Source organism: Pipistrellus hanaki, assembly GCF_964339955.1.
Source record: "Pipistrellus hanaki genome assembly, chromosome: 8".
Taxonomy (NCBI): Eukaryota; Metazoa; Chordata; class Mammalia; order Chiroptera; family Vespertilionidae; genus Pipistrellus; species Pipistrellus hanaki.
Window position 1 is genome coordinate 76,817,653 of NC_140510.1, and position 16,315 is coordinate 76,833,967.

The 16,315-nt window shown below is 45.7% G+C and overlaps 1 protein-coding gene across 1 annotated transcript in view; it reads left to right on the forward strand.

Annotated features, from left to right (window-relative positions):
- The window catches only part of PARD3B (par-3 family cell polarity regulator beta), an 861,040-nt gene extending 844,973 nt beyond the window's left edge, over window positions 1-16,067 (forward strand). The window contains exon 23 of the mRNA XM_084892180.1: window positions 11,446-16,067. Coding sequence (XP_084748306.1) covers window positions 11,446-11,803 — 358 coding nt within the window. The 3' untranslated portion in view covers window positions 11,804-16,067. The remainder of the gene's footprint in view (window positions 1-11,445) is intronic.
- Window positions 16,068-16,315: the final 248 nt, after the last annotated feature.

A 16,315-nucleotide genomic window follows, 5' to 3' on the forward strand; every position in this document is an offset into this window, starting at 1 on the left:
GCATTGTCTGTTTTGTCTACCAGGCTAGGTGGTAAGTCGTTGGGGTAGACATTGGGGTGCTTATCTTTTCATAAGTGCTTACTATTTCAAGGATCACTTAGCATGGGCACCAACCAAGGAGTGAGATGGCCCTCTAGGCTAGGTTACCATTAGGAGCTGCTTCCATCCAGATTTACCTGGGAAGCTACAGCACAGAGGAAAGATAAAGAGGATTATTTTTAAGTAAGCATTTAGCTTCTAAAAGCAGTTTTGATTACCTATCCCCAACCAATGAATGGTTCCCTGAAGCCATTTCTCTGGGAAATGAAGAGAAGAACAAGTGCATCTAACTGTAGTTATGTTCCCCATCTTGGTTCTCTGTGTTATTATTTTTCTGAGTGGTGGGGATAAAAGGTAATTAACAATTTAATCCATTTTTTGTTGTTGTTGTCACTTTTTTTAAACCTCAGCTCAGTGTGTTGCACACTTACAAATGACTCTAAGATTGTTAAAACTCCAAGGGGTATTTTTCAGCTTCTGGTTTTGCCAAATTGTACTTCACTAAACTTCACTTAATCAACTAAGTAGAAAATTTCCCAATGGGATGTTAAGGGAGGATAAGGATGTTGTAAATAAAATGATTAAGGGGCTAGTTCACACCTCATCAAATTGCTTAACCACCTGATAACAGTTAACTACATACATTCCTCATAAAACGCATGGGGCAAGGAGGCAAATTAGGATCCAGTTTTTCTGAAGTGGGACGCATGTACCCTTGAACTGAGGTCTGGCATTACTCTGCCTCGGGCTGGATTAAACTTGTACAGTATCACGGTGTTGGTCAGGAAAATATCTACATAATGCCTCTCAGTGGGGAGAGCAAGGTCTGATCCAGAAATCCCATTAGGGAAGGCAAGTTTCCCTTCATAATTGCAACCTTTGAGTCACCAGGGTAATATAAGATCTGAGGATCTTTTTACCCCAATTTTCCTCCAGTGCACTTTCACCCATATCGTGGCCTTCTCTCTTATGAGAAGAAAAACACATATTACTTTACAGATGGAGAAACCAAGGCACAGATAAGTAAGGAAGTCCAGCCAGGTGGCCTTGCAGAGGTCAGGCTGAAATGCAGCAGTGTGACCTGAGGTCCATGCGGAACGGAGCCTGGACGTGAAATCGTAACCCCGCCCCAGTGACTCATTGGGGCGACCTGTTCATTTTCCAGGGTTGAAGATAAGGCCTGAGACAGTAAAATGACTTGTCTGAAACCCCATGGGAGGGGTCCCTTCTCCATTCTGCAGCTCTCCCTAACACAGAGCCATTTATAGAGACTTCATTTTTTTAAAGATGTAAAGGTGATCAGGGATGGTGATAGAAGTTTTAGTCTACTTCCCAGGGCACTTTCCCTCTTCAAAGTGAGCAGTTTGGATAGCATGCACCTATACATCAAGGATGTAAAAGTACAATGATGTAGAACTCTAGAGGGTGACATTTATTCCCATGGGACAGGGGGTACACACCTAAGTGGCCATGGGGGCAGGTGGGGACTGTCAGGAGAGAAGCAGGCAGAAGGACAGCCTAAGGAGGGCTATGTCCCTGCCTCCAGGGGTGTGGGGGAGGGCAGCTCCCACTGTTACCACCTTAAAGGAAGGTAAGGCCTCCGTTTAAAGGAAAACAGGAAAGCTGTGTTTTTATGTGAAAGCCCTCAATGTTTGAATGTCCGCAACTACCTGGAAAATAATGCTAAACACCATGTAAGCCTATATCCTCTGACTCTATGTGTGTGTATACAGATGGGCCTACACGCTGCAACCTCTGTTAGAGGATTTCCCACGCTGACATCCACTGTCATGGAGTGGGACACATACATAGGGTCCATGGCTTTCAGTCATAAATTTTGAATTTGTTTGAAGATTTGTTTACTTGCTCACTCTAGGTCTTTGGACAATCACCTAAAAGTCCATGCGAAAGATACAGTATTATTATTTTTTAAATGATTGCAACTTCAAATTCAACAAGTATTGAGGACTTTTGTGTAGTTGGTCTTTTTATTTGTTTGTTGCTATTTCTTAGTCAGTTCTCATCACAACCCTGCAAGGGAAGGAAAGGCAGGGATAATGTCCCAATTTTACAGATGAGGTCGCTGAGGCTCAGAAAGAGTTAGGTCTCCTGGACCATATGTCTATGAAGTGCCTTGCTCAGTTCAAGCCCAGTTCTAGTGCCTATAAGCCCCACACTCACCTCACTACACAGAAGTGCACCCTGAGATCCCTCAGGAACAGAAACCCTAGAGCACCTTGAGGTCCTCAGGGAGAGCCTAGGCCGCATCTCTCCTGAAGTTCAAGGGCACTCTGGCATGGATATGTTTTATTTGGTAACTATGGTCCCAGTGCATGAATGCATGCACCTTGAAAGGAACTGTGGGCTGCGAGACTGCAGTGGGCACAGGGCCAGGTCTTGGCCCATCTTCCACAGCCCCCACCTTGCCCCTCACACAGTGGCCCCTGGTCCCTTGTCTGCCGGCAGCCCAGCTTCTGCTGCTGCTGCTCCCACATACTGACGGCACCAACCCCACTCCCACCTGCTGACTTTGTGGAATGATTGGGGCCAGTGCCAGCAGCAATTGCAAGCTACACCTGCTGCCCTGATCACTCCTCAGGAGCAGGAGGAAGTGGAGAAGCCTTCAGGGGTGATTGAGGCCAACAGCCACCACTTGCATCCACTGACAGTGCTAAGCAATCGGGGCCAGCACCAGGCACTGGCAGTGGATGCAAGCAGCTCCAGCATCGGCAGCAGCAGCGGTGCAAGCATCAGGTGGGACTGCAACTTGCGGTAGCAAAGAATTTTCAGTAACCACCAGAGGCTTGCCCCGATGACAGTGACTGGTGCCCGCCTTAGTCTGGTGTCCCCACTCACCTACTCCACCATCCCAACCCAGCTGATGCCCACCATGTTCCATGCCTGCCCCCTGGTGGTCAGCACACATTGTAGCTACCAGTTGTTCAGTTGTTCAGTTGTTCTGCTGTTCGGTCTATTTGCATATTAGGGTTTTATATATAAAGATGGCTCCTTCATTTTAAACCACTTCAGCATTTACTTTTAATTAATTCCTTTAAATTATATGCCTCCTGCTTATAAATATTTGCTTTTCTAGGATAAGCTTTTATTTAAATTATTAAAGCTTCAGCTACGTGACTGATTTTAAGAATCAAGATTCTTCCGTGCTGCCGAAGCCGGTTTGGCTCAGTGGTAAAGCGTCGGTCTGCAGACTGAGGGGTCCCAGGTTTGATTCCGGTCAGGGGCATGTACATTGGTTGCGGGCACATCCCCGATTGGGGGTGTGCAGGAGGCGGCTGGTCGATTTATCTCTCTCATCGACATTTCTAGCTCTCTATCCCTCTCCCTTCCTCTCTGTAAAAAATCAATAAAATATATATTAAAAAAAAAAATAAAGATTCTTCTGTGCTGATAGTAGAATGCATGGATAAAATGGGAAAACCATCTCATTATTGGTATACATGCCGGCACCAAATATGACCGAGACCAAGGCAATACTCAGAAGCAGAAGCAAGAGTGGCTGTGCAATGATCTTTGGATTGTTCAAGAAATAAATCAATAACTCAGTGAATTAGAGAAAAAATGAAGGATGGAATAGCATCTGAAGGAGCTCACTCATAACAAAAGCTTGTCTTGCTCCATCTTTTTAAAAAGCACTTATCAATGGCTCTGGACTCACACATTCGTTTTCTAAAGGGAGTGGAGGTGAGGGCATAGGAGGGGGTAACTGTTCAAGAACATTGGAGACAAAGAGAAGAAGAAGTAATGATGAGAGACATTTCATATTCATAATCAGTTTGAGCTATGACAAACCTTGATTTGCTAACTGCTCAATTTTACCAGCATCAAAGGCAAGATGGAACCCGGGGAGGCAGGGCTGACAGTGGGCTAGATTACAACAGAAGGAGAAAGGACAAAGAATGCTCTAATTTCCATAAAAGGAGATTGGAGAGTAACAGGTTTGTAATGATGTTAATAACCAGCTTTTACCAGCCGTGTAATGAGCAGCCACATGATGAAGAGACTAAGGCAGGACCAGGCAGCTCAGTACCTAAGACGCTCTTAATAACTTTTATTATTTGTTGAAAATCACTTTCACAATATAGTTCAGTCACCTTGGTTCTATAACCCCATTTCATCTGCAGAGAATGAAAGCTGCACAGAGGGTTATGGTTTCTAGAGTCCGTCTTGCTGATGCTGTCTCCAAAGGGTTCTGCCAGATAATGAGAGGGATTCTGGGTAGAAGGGCTGAGTGAGGCCAATAGCAGAGTCTCGTGTGCCCACCAGCGCCAGCCTGGGCCTTTGGGACCTGCTTAGCACAGACAGGAGATGAGGTCCCAGAATTACTCTCCAGACTTCAGTGAACGTTATCATGAGGTGCTTCAGTTCCACATCAAAAGTGATATAGACCCCAGCTGGCTTGGCTCAGTGGTTGAGCATCGACTTATGAACCAGGAGGTCATAGTTAGATTCCTGGTCAGGGTACATGCCTGGGTTGTGGGACATGCAAGAAGCTTCCAATCAATGATTATCCCTCACCGTTGATATCTCTCTCTCTCTCTCTCTCTCTCTCTCTCTCTCTCTCTCTCTCTCTCTCTCTCTCTCTCTCTCTCTCCCTCCCTCCCTCCCTCCCTCTCTCTTCTTCTCCCCCTCCCTCCCTTCCTCTCTGCCTTTTCTCTCCCTTTCCCTTTCCCTTCTTATATTATGTGGTGGAATAGAGACTGAACCCATTGCCTTGGTGTTGGATATCAGGGAGGTTATTAGAATAGAGACCCCCAAAATACACCCAACATGAGTGTGGCTGAATCAGCTGTCAGCATCCACTGTGCTGCCTTCCATATGCCCCTCCCATTGAGGGTGAGACCAGGAAGCTCATGCCACTATTGAGAGAAGGATGAGGAAGGTTCTTTCCATAGGAAACCTGCTTGGAGATGAAATCAAGTCAGCATCTGGTGTCAAAACTCTCCCACCCAAAAGCCTGGAAACCCAGCACCCATTTTCCCATCGGTCCCCGTCCATTTGTCCCTTGGCTCCCTTATAAATGAAACACTAATACTAGCAATGCTCATTTCTTAGGCAGAAAGTAAACCCAGAGGTTTATGAAGTAAGTTAAATCAAGCTCACCCAGTCTTATAAGTTTGGAAAAAAGGTTATCTGGTGTTAATAAAAATAAAAAAAGTTTATGGCAGATCTCATATTCAGACACAAGCAAAAAACTTGCCGGTTGTCAGGATTTACATTCGAGAGTATCATATAAAATAAATAAATAAATAAACAAACAAACAAACAAACAAATAAATAAATAAAAGTAAATGCTCACACAGAGAAATATCTTTGTGAGAGAAACACATCAATTGGTTGCCTCCTGCACACACCCTGGCCCTGGTCAGGGCCGGGGAGGAGCCTACAACTGAGGTATGTGCCTTTGACCAAAATCAAACCTGGGACCCTTTGGTCCACATCCTGCCACACTCTATCCACTGAGCCAGACTGGCTGTGGTGTTTCTAGTCTCTTTAAATAAAGTCTCTTCTGAGGTTAAAGAGACCATGGGATAAGTATATGCAGGTATCACTCAATGTATTTCAGGACTTTTGAGGGGACATTCACAGCAGTTTTAGCTTTCTAAGATTCATTCTCTCTATACTATATTCTCATGTTACCCCTTTTAGTTGACCTCAGCACCCACTTTAAAAATCGCACTCCCCCTCATAAAGCAAATTATTTCAACAGAACCATTTTTAGGGCATACCTCCCACTGTCTGATAGGATGAAACATTCTTAAGGGTCATTTTCCAGATAATATCTGCCCGCGGGTTATCTAGGGCCCCATACTAATTACACACGAAGTCTATTAATAATTGAATTCTTGTTTGTGGGTCCTGTTGTAAAACATGACAGAAGAAATTAAATGTGAGTGGCCAAAATTCTAAAACTGTCTCAAACTGTTTCAGAAATGTCCTCTGAGCACTCAGTCACTCTCGTTCCTCTTCCATTTTCTTTGCAAACATTTCCTTGGTGTTAACAAGGGCCAAAGGCATCTGCTGATAAATCTCTTCCCACTCCGGTTCTTAGCAAAAAGCGAGAGCCCAGTCCTCATAACGCCATGGGAAATGTGAGTGATGAAAGTGGCTTTTCCTTCTGAAATCATCTCTGTAACATAGGCCATCGAAAGATCACTATATTTTACGATTCTGTAAAATCTGCAGAAATCATAGCTGTGTCGTGTGCAGTGTGGAAGGCTCTGCTAATCCTGGCAGCCACATTCCGCCTGGTGGAGGAGGAGGGCCTGGAACTGGAAATCTGACATGGAAGGAATTTCCACACAGACTGACAGCATCGCTGGCCACATAGCGCGGGGGACTCCAGCGCCTACACGAATGCTGTTTATGCTGACCTTTTTTTAGCTTTGCCACGTTGGTTGAAAAATCAGAGAGGAAGGCACCAACATCAGCTCCCCAGGGAGTCACCTGCACGTGGTGTACTTGAGAGTAACGTTGGCTTTCTGCCTCTCTTAACCCAAGGACCTCTCTTTCCACCAGCAGTTTTACACCATGTTACTTCCTTTCCCTTGAACCCCGAATTTGGTCACAGTCAATTATTACCACAAAAGGTAATAATTGGCTCAATGGATAGAGCGTCAGCCTGCGGATTGAAAGGTCCTGGGTTCAGTTCCGGTCAAGGGCATGTACCTTGGTTGCGGGCACATCCCCAGTGTGGTGGGGGGGGGGTGTGCAAGAGGCAGCTGATCGATGTTTCTCTCTCACCGATGTTTCTAACTCTCTATCTCTTATATACCTTTGTTTTGCAGGGGTTGGCATGGGTAGTATTTTACAGAAATTAAGAGGAACAGGGTTTTGCTCTTCGGGAGCTTCTCCTCATGGCTTTCACACTTTTTCCTGAGGATCTTATTTTCACACCTGCTCACCTCCGGCTCAGCCCTAGATGTTTTTCCCCTGTCATTCTTCAACTTCACCTGTCCTCCCTCCTAATGGGTGCTCATTGGCTGGATGAAGCAGCGGTTCTTAAACTCGGGCTTGGTACACATACTGGTAGGTGAATCATGTTAGGCTATTTATTGCAAAGATTTGTCACTTTTGATAATGTTGCCCCACTCACTTGAATCTCCTTGTGTTTTTGTTTCTTTTTGTTGCGTGGGAGGGAAAGGCATTCAGTTCCAGCAGGAGGTAGAGAAGTTTGCATAATCCTAGCCTCTGCCTCTCTTGTGGTTCATATGAAGGTCATCCATCGTGTGTGTTCTGGTGGAGAAAAGGTTGGGAAGCTTTGTGACAGGGGAACTGGCAGAAGGTATTTATCTGTCCTCAGGCCCAGGTACTTGAAACTGTGATGATTGCACCTGGTTTTCAGCTTTGACATTGTCTCCCTAAGACCTTTTATTTGAGACCAGAAGCCTCAATATCGGAAAACACAGGTATTTACATTATGATTCATTAACAGTAGCAAAATTACGGTTATGAAGTAGCAACAAAAATAATTTTATGGTTGGGGGTCACCACAACATGAGGAACTGTATTAAAGGGTCGCAGCATTAGAAAGGTTGAGAACCACTGCTATAAAGAAAGTGATCCTTATTGTGTCTTCACATGCGTGTATCATATACCTTTCTCCCGTTTAGTCTTAAAGGTCAACTTTCATTATTGCATGCATCTTTGTGATTGGCAACCGTATGTCTGAGATAGTTCCTGTGAGTTTTCAGAGCAAAATCTGACTCCTTTTGGCCTCAAAAATGAGTCTAATCAGAACTGAAATAAAGAAGTAAATAGTGAAAATTTAAAAATAGAGATATTTTCATGGCAACTGCCTCAAAGAGTTGTATTATAAAAAAGCAAACATAGGCATGTTTCTCTTCTCTTAAGTAAATATGATTCCTGGGTGATGTTTTCAATGGGAAATTGATTTCAGGAAAAGCAATAACACCTACAGATGAAGCTCAGGCGGTCACGTGGGAAATGAGGGACCTGCAGGTGCTGATACACCTTCTCTTTGGTCCCTTGTTTGCGTCACCATCTTCAGAGGAAGCTGCTGCTGAGTTCCTCAGAATCACTCAAAGCACTGGTCACTGCAATATGCATTTCTTAGGCCTCAGAATGGATGGGTTTCTGTGCTTTCCGTCAAATGCGAAATTTCACCCAAATAAAGACACTATGAAAAGGGAAACTCCAGGTTAACAGGCTAAAATTTCAGTTCCCTTTTCTTGTCAAATTCCTTAGTTAATGAGGAGGGTTTTGTTTTTGGTTTTTTTTCTGTTTAAAAATCATTCACGCTTGTGTGTGTGTGTGTGTGTGTGTGTGTGTGTGTGTGTGTGAACATTATTCAAAAGCACTTACTTCTCTGTTGTTCTGGGGGAAGTCTGTAGAAAATGTTTACTTTTGAGCAAAAAGTTATTATAAACAACAGCAACTCCCCTCCCGCCCCCCCAAAAAAGACAAATCTTCCGAGCACCCTTTGAACCTTAAACGGTGTTTTTATAGGCCAGCTCATTGTTTTCCTCTGTGAAAAATTTAAAACCATAGCCATTGTGATGAGTTCTACAGAGTAAGACCATTTCCACGATTTCCTTTCTTGACAAAGAACAGCTACCTGGCTTGGTCTCTGCCGCATGTGAGCACACTCCCAGGCAGACAGCCTCCCCTCGGAGGGGCAGCATCTTGAGCTCTGCCCCTCTGCCCAGGGGACCCCCGCCCCCGCCCTGAGAGGTGGAGGAGTCGCAGGGGCGAGGTGTGTGGGAAGAGATAGCAACTGTCCCTGTGGGCACTGTCCTGGTGGCTCTCAGGGTGGCTTCTGCCCTGTCGCCACTTGATCTGGGTTTTCTCTCAAAAAGTAAAAAAAAAAAAAATTAAAATTAAAAAACAAGGCGTGCCTGTCTTTTATAATGTTCTGTTTTAAGAGAGAAGCCTCTAGGGAGAGAACAGGACCCTAAAAGTCCGAGGCCTGGAATTCCTCCTTTCTCTCTTTCCATCTTAAACAGGAAACATCCAGGCTAAGAGGGCCCGCAGGGAGCACGGCCGTGTGTTCATTTTAAAGCAGATAATATTTGCGTGTTGCAAATGTCAGTGATTTATCCCAGGGGCTTAAAATGAGTGCAGGAAAACCACATGTTTCACTTCATGTGGAGAAATATCTCCAGTAGATTGTGAGAGAAAGCACAGGTTAAGGATTTTTTTTTTTAAGTTTTTTTTTTTTGGAAATCTCCAACATGAACCCAAGGAAATAGAAATGAGCATGATGATAAAAGATACAGTGACTGCTGGAAGTTTCCTCAATCAAAAATAAAATTCTCGCTGAAACTGGTTTGGCTCAGTGGATAGAGCATGGGTCTGCGGACTGAAGGGTCCCAGGTTCGATTCCGGTCAAGGACATATACATTGGTTGCGGGCACATCCCCAGCAGGGGGTGTGCAGGAGGCAGCTGGTCGATGTTTCTCTCATCATCGATGTTTCTAGCTCTCTATCCCTCTCCCTTCCTCTCTGTAAAAAATCAATAAAATATATTTTAAAATAATAATAATAAAATAAAATTCTCTGGGAGAGGGGATATGAAACCCTGATCCCTAGTTTCCCCTGGCTGGGGTGACAGACTCGCATCCATGCCCGCGTTGTCACGGGCCATTTAAAACAGAGCGAAGCGCGTCGCACTGAATCATCGCCGTTGACGTTATAATAACTTGTACGTAAACAATTTAATTTTTTTATCTGAAAACTCTCAGGGACTAAATTACGCCGTGCTCGAAGGCCTATCTTTCATGATTATACATAGCCAAATTAAGACGCAGAGAAGTGGAGCGAGAGCCCCATTGTTCATCTTTATGAATGTGCTCACGTGCCGCCTGGCACAGGCTCGGAGCTCGGCGCCTGTCAGGCCTGCATCGATCGGAGGGGCTTCCAGGGCTGTGTTCACATCGGCCTGCGGATGACAGGGTGATCCTGGCCCTCCCTGACGGTGTCTGATTAACCACAGACTGTCCGCACAGCCATACCAGAGCTTCCAAGGGTCCGGCCAGTCTGTACACGGATGTTGGGGAGCTTTTCATGAATTATGAATGGCGTTGTTTTCCTTTAAGAACATGGTAAAAGCGGGGAGGGTGCAGAGCGAGAAGGATCTGGGGCGATGCTGTGGTGTGCATGCCCACAGAAGGTTTATGGGAGTTGAGAGCCGCAAACAGAAGCATCTGTTCAGCCCCGGGCTGGGTGAGATGCGGTCATGTGTTTGCAGATGGGTTGCTTCTGCAATGGCAAGTGAATCAGAAGAAGCTCGTTGTCTTAGCGGAGGATCCAGACAGGGTCGCTGGCTGCTAGCGTTTGTTCTCGCCCGGACCTTCCTGTGTGCCTCCTGGTTACACTGTGTGACCTACAGCTGGTCAGGCTTTTCCCACGCTGCTCCTGGCCTGGCGCTCCTCCACTTCGCTGGAGAATTGCTCTCATCAGCGTTCGAGGAGAGCAGTTCCCAGCTCTGGGTTAGGACCTCTTCTCGGGATTGGGGCACACTGGTCCCCAACGGGATGTGACAGAAGACCCAAGAGGTAGACCGAGACCGTGGCCCATGGGAAGAGCACCAAAGGCCCAGGAGAGAAGCGAGTGTGGGCCATGGGAGCCTTATGTTCCTACCGTCATAAGTGGGACTGGCTTCAAGGGGCGGGGGAGAAGGAAAGGGTGGAATGTCCACAGCCTCAGAGAGCCCAACTCTGCCTTGTTCAGGAAATTAGTTGGCTACTAGAACAAAGGCTAGCCCGAGAGCATTTAAACAAGTAAGGCCCTGACCAGTTTGGCTCAGTGGATAGAGCATTGGCCTGAGCACTGAAGGGTCCCAGGTTGGATTCCAGTCGAGGGCATGTACCTTGGTTGCGGGCACATACCCAGTGGGGGGTGTGCAGGAGACAGCTGATGGATGTTTCTAACTCTCTATCCCTCTTCCTTCCTCTCTGAAGAAAATTAATAAAATATATTTTTTTTAAATAAACAAGTAGAAGCCTATTTCTCTCTCATGTACCCACCTGAGTGTACGCAGTCCTGGCTGATGTGATGGCTCTGAGGTGTCAGGGCCCCAGGCCCCTGGCTTCCTCAGCCCGTGGCTTTCTCTTTGTGGTCTACGATGGCCACTGCACTGGCCACCAGGAAGGAGACACGGGAAGAAGGTTCCCTCTCTTCTGGTTAAGGGCACAGGTCACCTCCCATTGCCACCCCCGCCTGTTTTCCTAAATCCCGGGGAAAGCTCTCAGCCTGTGGGTGTGACAGAGGAGGGCTGGTGCCCAGGCTTGTCCAAAGCTTACCTTCAAGGCGCTCTCATTGCCACTCGGCTTGGCGGGGCCTGGGTCGTACACACAATGGGGAATGTCTCTTCAGTGGGGCAGCAGCCTAGCAACTACTGACCTCTGTCTGCTTTTCTCTTCCCAGGGGAGGACCTGCTGATCCCGCAGACTACCTGACAGCAGCACCCCGAGGGCTCTACAAGGAGAGGGAGCTCCCCTACTACCCAGGGCCTCATCCCCTGCATCCGCCCAAAGGGAGCTACGCCCGGCCCCCGGACCTGAGGGTGGCAGATCTCCGGTATCCACAGTACTACCCACCGCCCCCCGCCCCCCAGCACAAAGGACCCTTCCGACAAGATGTCCCGCCCTCGCCCCCTCAGCACCACAGGGTGCCAGCCTATCAGGAAATGGGCAGGCCAGGGCCCCGAGGGGGCAGCCCAGACCAGTACCCCTACCGGACCCAGGACCCCCGGCAGAAGAACCCCATGACTGCAGCCGTGTAGCCAACACCACCAAGCCCAGCACAGCCCAGAAAGGAAGACAGCTGACCTCGCCCTTCCTCCAGGCCTTTTAGGTTTTTTTGATTGAGAATGTCACACCTGACTGCTAATTAGAGAGAAGAAGGAACAGGAGTTTTGGGAGGGGTAAAGTCAGGAGAAAGAGGAAGGATGGGCCATAAGAACAATACTGCCTGATATTTGAAGTACTTTTAGAACTGTTAATGCCCACGAGAGTGGCATTTGAACAAGCAAATCATACAGGAGATACCTCCGTGCTGCCTCCCTGCGTGCCCAGCCCACAGCGTTGGCAGCGTGGAGCAGCCGCTGCCCTGGATCGTCTCCATTCAGAAGCTAGGCCTCAACCACTGTGTTAGGTCGGAGGAGTGGCTGCAGACATGGGCGTCTTAAGCGAGTAGTTTTTCAATGAGAAAGGAAACAGCAAGTTTGACTTGTGATCTCCTTGGAACGTTTTTCGACCCAGAGGAAGACTGCATCTCTTCACTTGTAGAATTTCTCAGGTTCCTGGTACCAAGCATTTGGTATAAGTGTTTCACGTTTCCTCACTTTTGTATAAAAATAAGATGCGAATGCAGTATTAGTGTCCTGGGAGAATGTGCAAAGCTAGTCAGAGCTTCCAGAAGGAATCTGTTCCAAGAACCACAGTGACCGGGTTGAGGGCTGACATTGCCGTGGTCCTCACCTTCCTTCCTCCCATGTCCCAGGCACAATGGCATGGGGACCCATGGTCTCAGAGGCACCTGCAGTCTCCTGCCTGTGATTATTAGAACTGGGGCCTCTGCCTTAAGCCTCCCATTGGAGGGCTAGAATGTACTTGAGAAAAAGAGGGCCCGTGGACTAGGCCACAGGGAAGCAATGCCCTGGAGGTGCCAATTCCAGACTCAGTGCCAAACAATGCCATCTGGTCCCCGGGGACCGGGAGGGCTGGCTGTGGCCTTCGGAGATTGAGAACCAGCAGGTAGTGGATGGTGGTGGCTGACCCATGTGTGTGTATATGTGTGTGCGTGAGTGCAAGTGTGTGATTAGCAGTATGGAGAATAGAAGACAAAAATGCTTTCTGGAAAATGTGATGAGGGAATAATAAAGGAAAAAAAGAAAAAGAAAACAGAAGGGATGGGAAAGGAGAAGACACATAAAACGAGGTCAATCTGTATTTGCTAGATGTCATTCACAACAGTCAGGACAAGACCAAGGCCAGGATGGCCGATTGGGAAATGAAGGTCTATGTTTTCGTAAAGCTGAAACCCACCTCCAAAACCCATCCCAATTGCTTTTGAGCTTTGCAGCTATTTTTCCTTTTTTTTTTTTTTTTTTTTAACAGAACATCTAAAAGTTGCAACTTGACCCAAATGAGAATGCAAACAAAAGATTGAGCAATGGTCAAACCTGGGAGCAGCGACATACTTTAGGCATTTTCACATTCCTTCTTTATTCCCTCCCCAAAATACAAATGTCTTGAGTTCAATTTAGAGGTATTTTGGTTGATATATTAGAATATCTCTGACTGATAGGATTTAATAAATTATAGTATTATTGAATATATAGAATATCCATCTAGCCCAGTTTAGTCTTTTTTTTTTTTTTTTTTTTAACTTAAAATAGAGTTATGTGACCAAGAATGATGCAACTGCTGGTTTTAGACTTAAATTGTGTTACTTACTGGACTTTATGAGGTATCATTTTCTAAACTACAATTACTTAGGCCCTCTTGAGAATAGACGTTAAATGGGGTTTTTTGCCCTCTCTCGTTTCTCTTAAGCCTTTAGATCCTTTGCAATTTGTGCAAAGAGGATGAGGATCTCCAGCCCTGCTTACCTGGACTGCAGATGAGCTGTAGGGCTTCCCTGCTCACATGCTGAATGCCGCTTTCCCCTCAATCTAAATCAACTTTCAAGAAGAAAGTGATAAGAGGTGGATAATGCAACTTGGTTTGAAGCATTGAAAACCAGCTCTTCTGTATGTCCCATAGTTTAACCAAATGCTGTGGACTACAGGACATAGACCAGCCAGAAGGCTGCTTCTGGACTAAGGGCTCACAAGAGGTGGCCCAAGGGAAGTAGTGTGAGGAGTGGCCCTTGTAGGAAGAAAGCCCATATTTTCACCACGTTGCCACCTTGTGAGCACAATACCCGCTGCAGGCAGGCTCAGGGTAAGTTGCTCCAAGAGTGGTTTTGTGTTGTATACACAGTAAAACAGCTGCTAATCCTGAGAGGCAGCCAGTGATGTGAAGGTACTATTAAGGTGGACCACAAAATGATTATAGCAGTTTTCTCTTCTTGCCTGAAGCATAACACATGCCCCGTTGACCCTGCCCGAAAGAACCCAACATTATGTGTACGACAGAGGCCCCGTCAAGCCAAGCAGCAATTAAGAGCAGCTTGAATGTAAGGTTGATAAATGCCTTTGTACCAATCCTCACCACCCAGAGGTTACAGATCTCTCCAGTATTTAAGAGAACAGGTTTTTAGAGTATTTAGAAGACCAGGCTATAATCAGTAGGCATCCAGTAGCAGAAAATAGTTCCCAATTTATTTAGGGCCTTGGAAAAACTCAACCAGGTGTCTCCTTGTAGCTTACAACACTAATACCATCAAACACACACACACACAGAGAGAGAGAGAGAGAGAGAGAGAGAGAGAGAGAGAGAGAGAGAGAGAGAGAGAGAGAGAGAGACCCCAGGAATGATGGCACAGGGAGCTGCAAATCCATCGACATACACCCACCTGACTCATGATCTGACTGCTGGGTCATTTATGCCTTGAAATGATGTTTTGAAAGGGCTATGTTTTTGTCCCTCTTTACTGGAGAAGAGCAATGAAAGGGAGAAAACCACTGAAAATATTTTAGATGCAAGAGAATTTAGTCCTCTGCCAAGGAGAGAAACACATCATTACATTATCCTGTCATGTCATTGGCTGTGGCAGTATCACTCTTGGTACAATAATTGCTCCCCCACTATTTCAAATCAGTGGATGAAAGGCAAGTGCAAAGGAACATTTACTTAAATCACAATTAAAGAACAAAAACTGGGGGGGGGGGGGGGGATGACTGTGAAGCTCATTATTCTTAGATATTTTTTTTTTTGGTCTGTATGCATTAATCCCACCCCCCACCCCCCCTACCCCCGCATAGGACATTATGGAGCAAAGATCCTATAATCGAGAGCATGGCAAGATCCACAGACCCGCAGTCACAACTGCCTTGTAGAAGAGACTTCACTGTAGCTTTATTTTTGCCACCAAAGTCAATAAAATTAAAACATGGTTCATTATTTTTTCCAAAGATTCATGAACTTCTTGAGTAAACCTATTTTTGGAAGGAAGTCTACCTAGCAACTTTTGGAGTTGTCATGCCTAGGGTTCATAGGCATAGAGATCAAGCCCTTAAGAGCATTTATCCTCTTAACCTGTAACCACCACGAGTATTTTCTTCTGAGGAACATCTTAGCAGTTCAGAGGAATAAAGAGATCTGGAGACTTTGGTGTGGATAGGAATGTGTGTCCTTAAAATCCCTGTCAGCATTAAACTCTAAAATCCACAATGCCTTCAAATTGATGCTAAATCTGGTGGACACCTACTGCTTTCTGAATCCATATACAACAGAAAATCCAGATTTAGTACAATTAGGCAGGAGGGAGTTAGGTTCAGAAACAGCATACAGGACTATTTTTCTGCACTCCCAGTTCACACTGACTTAGGTAGAAATGATGCCACAATGAGACCACAAAGACGATTCTCCATAAGATACCCCTACAAAGTCACCTTTCCGATAAAAAAGAGAATGAAAGATGTCTAAAATAAGCCTAGACTCTCACATACAGCTACAACTTCTAAGTGAAACTCTTTCTCTCTCCTGTCCTTAAATAGTAATGACTTACAGAGATGGGCTTAACTAGAAGCCGAGTGGAGAGTGAACTAACCCCAGACTGTCCTGACTCAGCTCTTTGAGAGAGTTCTGTTCCATCTATGCTGACTGCAGTGCTGTTTACTACTGGAACATAAAAACAAAACCTGCTGTTGATGCAGTCACTTTTTCTAGTGTTTTCCTGTGCTTCTGTGATACCAAGTCTGTTCTGAATATAAAATATGTGAATCATATTTTGGCATATGGGGGTGGAGATTAAAATTCTTTACAGACTTTTTAAAATGAATCCATTTGTACCACAGAAAAAAAATTTTGGATGTTGTTATATATGAATATACAAAATTTTCTTGTTTTATTTTGCATTAAAATAAAGCTTTATTCAGTCAATAAGATGTTAGAGTCTTGATTTTTACCCCCACCCCACCCCCCACCCACTGCCGCCACCACTACCACCAGTTTATTTTAGGATCTGATGAATGAATGGGTTGGTCTGGCCCTGCTTACCGTTGAACAGCAATGTCATAGGACAGAAGACATGAGGAATAAGGTTCTGTCACATGCTGGGCTCCCTGAGACACAGATGCTGAAATGGAGGTGAGTCAGCAGGATGTGTATTTGGGATCACACTTAGG